The following is a 5748-nucleotide window of genomic DNA, read 5'->3' as shown; positions in this document are numbered from 1 at the left end:
CTAACTAGTTTTGGATCCTGGACTTGGATCCAGGTTAATTTCCCACTGATCAAATCAATGTCTTAATTAGACTTTTTAGCTTTATTTCTCATGTTGATTTTTAAAAAAAATATTTGTACAGAACTGTGGGTATGAAATTGTTTAATTCAATGAAATCATGTCTAAAAAAATATATCTGTACGGTGCTCCGCCCACTCCTCCTGTCAATCACATCTGATAAGGCTAGCTCCCAGAAAAGCGTCAGCGTTTTTTTGTTTGTTTGTTTTTTAACTCTGCAGTGTAAGCACTGATTGGCTGATTTTGGTTCTCACCTGATTGACAGCCCGTGTTCAAAAATATCACAAATCTGAAAATGCACTCCATCTGTACAGAAGAAAATGTTCTCGTAAGACCTGGTCTTAAAGGAAGAGCATCACGTCCTATTAAGAAAATGAATCCATCTCTATCTACATCTAAATAAATTATGATGGATTCGTGGGTTAAGGAGGCGGAGCCTGCATTAACACGCACAGATTCTTCTGATTGTTTTTGCTTTGTTTAACGGTGTTTTCTGTTTATTCTTTTGATTGTTTTTAAAAGAAATCGTCTAAAAAGGGTTTAAATCAACACGATCTGATTTCGTTTCTGATCGCATATTTAATACTAATTCACAAATCTTTAATCTGAAATTATATAAAAGGTTTCTCGAGGTTGAGTGTGTCTTCTGGTTTATATTCTGTGTTTGTCTGCACGTCAGCGGAGAGTCACGAGTTTTTATTATTTTAAGTTTTTTGTTGTTGTTTGTTTTAAACTGTGGACCAGAAGTTTTCATGTTCTTTTTGTGTTTGCGCCCCCACCTGATGACTGCTGGGATTAGCGACCTCCCCCCTACATCCCCGAGAAGGAGTCAGGTTTAAAAGATCAGCGTATGAATCATCAGTGAAGGAAAAAAGATCAGTAAAGTAAAAAAAAAGACCTGAAACTAAAACAGAATCATTTCCCCCCCTTACTAAGTTTGGCGCCGCCAGACGCCCCCTACTGGAGTAATCTGCTTCTTCACCCAGGATTCACTTTTACATTCGGTGTAAAATTCTGTCAAGTTACACATATTTAAAAAACAAAAACGAAAAGAAAAGTTTATTACAAATATAAGGCTAACAAAACAACTCTGACGGTAGTAACTTAGTAAATAACCATTTGTACAGGTTTTACCTAAACCTATCGGAAGTTGTGTTTTAATATTGGCGGAAGTCGGTTTGTTGTTTCCGTTCAGTCTCATGGCCGCAGCGAGCATTCAAACTTCAGGTCCGTGGTTGCTGCTCCTGCAGCTGCTGCTGTTCCAAAGTCTTCCATGCGACGCCGGGGACAGCCGTCACAACGACACCAGCGGGGACAGCCGGTGAGTGCCACTGTTTGCTGACAAAAGCTGTGAACGTAGAAAAGAAAAACTCAGTGAGTCCACTTTGGTTGTCACTGCTGTCAACGTTGTCCACAGCTCAGCCACGGATGTTGTATTTTGTTAAGTTACTTATTGTTTGTTTTAAAATAATTAAATAATTAAAAATAATAATAACAATAATGTCGACACTTATAGACGCTGTTTCAATGTTTTTACTACGTCATGTCGTTATTTAGTTAGACTACTATTTAAAGTATTTAAAAAAACAAAACCAGTTCCTCTTCTGTCGAGTCTGACCAGTTGTAGAATGTCACCGGACGTGACATGCCGGTACGGATTTTGTGTTTTTTTTTTTTTTTTTTTAGTATTATTGAACACTATATTGTTTATATATAATATAAAGAGAACTGTTTTAAAAATCAAACCCAAATATTTTCTTTGCCCTTAAATAACGTGGAGTGATTTTTAACAAGAGTTGGAGTTTACTTTAAAAGTTAATGAAAATTCACTTAACCTTTCTTTTTTTGTTTTGTTTTGACAAACACAAGACTTTTACATCACATCTTATTCTCTCTCTCTCTCTCTCCCTCTCCCTCAGTGAATCCATGTATAATCACTTTCTGCAAGTGCAGGATCACAGTCACGACCCCGCTCATCCCGACCGCCACACCCCAGACTGTCAGCCCGTTATCCATGGCACCGGCAGCTATGAGAGCTGGCCTGGCAGTAACCATAGCAACGTACCTGTGGCCGACTCCCTGCTCTTTGTGACCGACATTCCAGAAGAATCGAAATACGTTTATGGTAAGAATTTAAAGCTGTGGGTCCATACAGAAAATCTGTGATTGTAGCTCGTGAAAACAGATGAGTTGCTGGTCCGCTGCTGCCTCATGTGTTCAGTTTTATGTCACAAACAAAACTGAACGAAGGATTTCACATTAGATTATGATGTGGGAGAAAAGGGTGTTTACAGAAAATGTGTGTGTTTGTTTACAGGACGTCTGACGCGGGTGCATGACCCACTGAGGACCGTCTCGGTGTTGGAGCCGGGCGGGCCGGGCGGCTGCGGGATGAACCTCATGGTCTCAGTGGAGGAAACAGCCCAGGCCGCCGGGTGTTTATACGCCCAGAATGCCGGCTTCTTCCACGTGGACACTAGGCAGTGTTTAGGCAACATTATCAGCAACGGACAGATGGTGCAGGAGAGCAACGGCGTACAGAATGCCCAGTTTGGAATCAGGAAAGACGGCACCCTGGTGTTCGGGTCAGAGAACAGCGTCTCGGAACCTTTAATCAGACCAACGTTGGCTCTTACTGTTGCTAATTTGGCATCATCGGTCTAACATCTGGGGGCCCAACGTTCTGGCCCTTGTTCTTTCCTGCAGGTATCTGTCTGAGGAGGATGTGATGGACCAGTCAAACCCATTTGTCCAGCTTGTGACGGGCGTGGTGTGGCTCCTGAGGAACCGTGAAGTTTACATCAACCAAAGTCTGGAGGCGGAGTGTGACAAGACTCAGGAGACAGGTTTGTGTGTGGAACTGAAGAACATGTTGGAGATGCTGGAAGAAATTGTTTCAAATTAGAGTCGGACTGTCGCTGAGTGAGGAGCAGAGAGTATGTTTTATTCTTTATGTTTGACAAGCTAAGTGTGTGCTTTTTAAAAACTAAAAACCCGTTCACAGGTTCACTGAGCACATTTGTGAACGTGTTGTCGGCTCGAACAGCAGTGGGTCACGATGCTGAAGGAAAACTGGTTCTGTTTCACTGTGAAGGACAAACGGGGGTCAGAGGGTGAGGACACAACGCACTGAGTTCATCTCATATTTATATTCACGAGAGACAAAGTAAAACAGTAATTTGTCTGAAGTCAATGACCAGGAAGTCTGCTCAACAAGGTTATACAAGATTGTAAATGAACTATATAAAAGTAGGGGGCGCTCACAGTGCAATCAGTGCTTCTATGTGTCATTACCTCACATAGTCACACCTAAAATAGTGACTTGGTTCTGGTCCGTATAGGATGAGTTTGTGGGAGGTTGCAGAGTTTCTGAAGAATTATGGAGTGATCAATGCCATAAACCTGGACGGAGGCGGTTCATCCACCTTCGTGATTAATGGAACTTTGGCGAGTTATCCCACAGATCACTGGTGAGCAAAAGAACAGGAAACCATCACTAAATAAACGTCTCGACCTCTGCAGGATTATTGAGTTTAAATGAAATGTTCTCTTTTGTTTTTCTTCTGTTTTAGTGCTTCAGACGGCAGGTGGCGCTGCGGCCGGCGCGTCTCCACCATCCTGTGTGTGCATCCACGTCGCTGTCAGCCACCAGACTGCAGCGGACACGGTGACTGTGTGGACGGACGCTGTCAGTGTCAGCGTGGCTGGGAGGGCGTGGCCTGTGATGCTCTGACGTGTCAGCCGTCAGAATGCGGCGCACACGGCGTCTGCACGGCAGGTACTACGCAGGAGGGATCGTTAATCTCTTGGCCAATCCTGTGTCTTTTCTTTAAAGTTAATTAATATACACACTGACATCACTTTCCGACAGACAGTGGAACCCAGTGAGTCACAGGTTTACATTCACTGTTGACGTTGTTGTTGCAGACGGTTGTTTGTGCGACGCGGGATGGCAGGGACAGAACTGCAGCCAAGGTACGACGGGGAAACGTGGTTTATAAAAACCAGATTATCGTGTCTTTAATCTTCTATAATGGACCTCAGATTAACAGATTACCTCACCTTTTCACCCAGAGTGCCTCCCTGGTTTCTATGGTGACAACTGCAAACAAAGGTGCACGTGTGCTAACGGGGCTTCCTGTGACAACGTGCACGGACGCTGCTTCTGTCCTCCCGGTTTCCATGGAGATTTTTGTGAAAAAGGTAAGGCTGCCGTCCACGTTTCATCAGTGGCAATAATCTGATCTGATCCAGTTCAGTCCAATCTGGTCTAGTCCACATCGGTCAGATGACTTTCAAAGGATTTCTAATGTGGTTTTGGTCTGTGTGTTTGTGTCCAGTTTGTCCTCTGGGATTCTTTGGGATTTCTTGTTCTCAGAAGTGTGTGTGTGATTATCAGTGTCTGTGTGACGCACAGACAGGAAGCTGTAACAATACGCAGCAGCCAGACTACAACCACACAGGTATACACACACAGAGCGCCCCCTGCAGCCTTTGACCACTTAAACTCTGAACACCTCCTTTTCCTCCTCCTCTTGTCTGTAGCTGTTCAGTGTTTGGTCAATCAGATGAAGAAGTCATGGAGAAGACAGGATGAGGAAGGTCACAGAGGTCAGACAGAGCCGCCTTACCTGTCAGAGTGAGTCACAGAGCTCCACCTCCTCACTTCTCTCTTTTGTATTTTTAACTAACTTTTGCACAAAATTGAAAAAAAAAATTATCTTCAGCCGGGAAGGAAATGACCAACAGTCAGCTTAGATACCAAGTGGTTGAGGAGGTCTGCACTAATTAATCTGAAGCTCCGCCTTCTTTCTCCCTGCAGACGTTGGTGGCTTGTTATCACCCTGACTCTCACGTCTTTACTGTCCCTCAGTCTCCTCCTCCACTTCCTAAAACAACCAGCCTGTCCTGGTTTGGCCGCCGTCCACCTCGCCAAACGTCAGGATTACTCCTACATCCCACTGGGAGACATCAGTGAAGCAGCTTCACGGGCTGAAGCCCACATGAACGAGTCCAGGACTCTGGGCGAGGAGATGGAAGACTCAGACCCTGAGGAAGAAATCAGGTTGTAGTGGTGCAGAAGGACATCGTAGTTAAGGGGAGGGGTGCTGTTTCTGCTCGGCAGGGCGTTAAAGCAGGAACGGTGCTGTTGTCACTGACAGACATCAGTGTCTTCACTGAACTTTGAACTCTTTAATCTCAGGTCCATACTAACAAAAGCATTAACATCCAGCTGTATATCAGGGGTCAACACGAGCCTTGGTCGTAACACAGCTTCTGATGGTGAAGCAGCAGAGAAGACGTCCAGGTATTATAATCATCTTTTAATTCCAGTGATTTGTCTAATCCTCATTTTAATGCCAAAATACTGGAATTAAAAAGAAAATGTTGTCCTGAAAAATATTTTATTAAAAAAAAAGTTGGTTGTCTTAGGATATGATTCTTGTTGGTGCAAGAATATACAGTGGTATACACACACAGCAACTGTTTTTTGTTTTTTGTGTTTTTTTTTTTTTATCTTTTATTCTTAAAGGCTTTGACATGAAGTAATGGATTAATGTCCTGAGGACAAATCTCCATGTGCTGCTGGTGTTTGATGACTTATATATGTATATATTTATAAATATATATTGTATATATTATATATATGTATATATTTATATGTATGTATGTATGTATATATATATATAT

General features: G+C 43.0%; 1 protein-coding gene across 2 annotated transcripts; it reads left to right on the top strand.

Moving 5' to 3' along the window:
• The first annotated feature begins 6 nt into the window (after positions 1 to 6).
• Positions 7 to 5517, top strand: nagpa (N-acetylglucosamine-1-phosphodiester alpha-N-acetylglucosaminidase). Of its 2 annotated transcripts, none has more exons than XM_025061613.1 (12): positions 7 to 1378; positions 1977 to 2182; positions 2375 to 2642; positions 2764 to 2903; positions 3062 to 3170; positions 3399 to 3527; positions 3630 to 3835; positions 3985 to 4032; positions 4132 to 4260; positions 4398 to 4520; positions 4603 to 4696; positions 4931 to 5517. In XM_025061613.1, exons 1-12 carry the CDS (start codon positions 1257 to 1259, stop codon positions 5127 to 5129), a joined length of 1773 nt encoding a protein of 590 aa, XP_024917381.1. In that variant the 5' UTR covers positions 7 to 1256; the 3' UTR covers positions 5130 to 5517. The 2 variants fall into 2 exon arrangements, with proteins under 2 accessions (XP_024917381.1, XP_016893680.1); XM_017038191.2 differs by having other exon boundaries at positions 4880 to 5517.
• The last annotated feature ends 231 nt before the right edge of the window (positions 5518 to 5748 follow it).

Source organism: Cynoglossus semilaevis, chromosome 13 (assembly GCF_000523025.1).
Source record: "Cynoglossus semilaevis isolate Cse_v1.0 chromosome 13, Cse_v1.0, whole genome shotgun sequence".
NCBI lineage: Eukaryota > Metazoa > Chordata > Actinopteri > Pleuronectiformes > Cynoglossidae > Cynoglossus > Cynoglossus semilaevis.
Note: the sequence above shows the minus strand (reverse complement) of the source record. Positions and strands in the feature narration are given on the sequence as shown.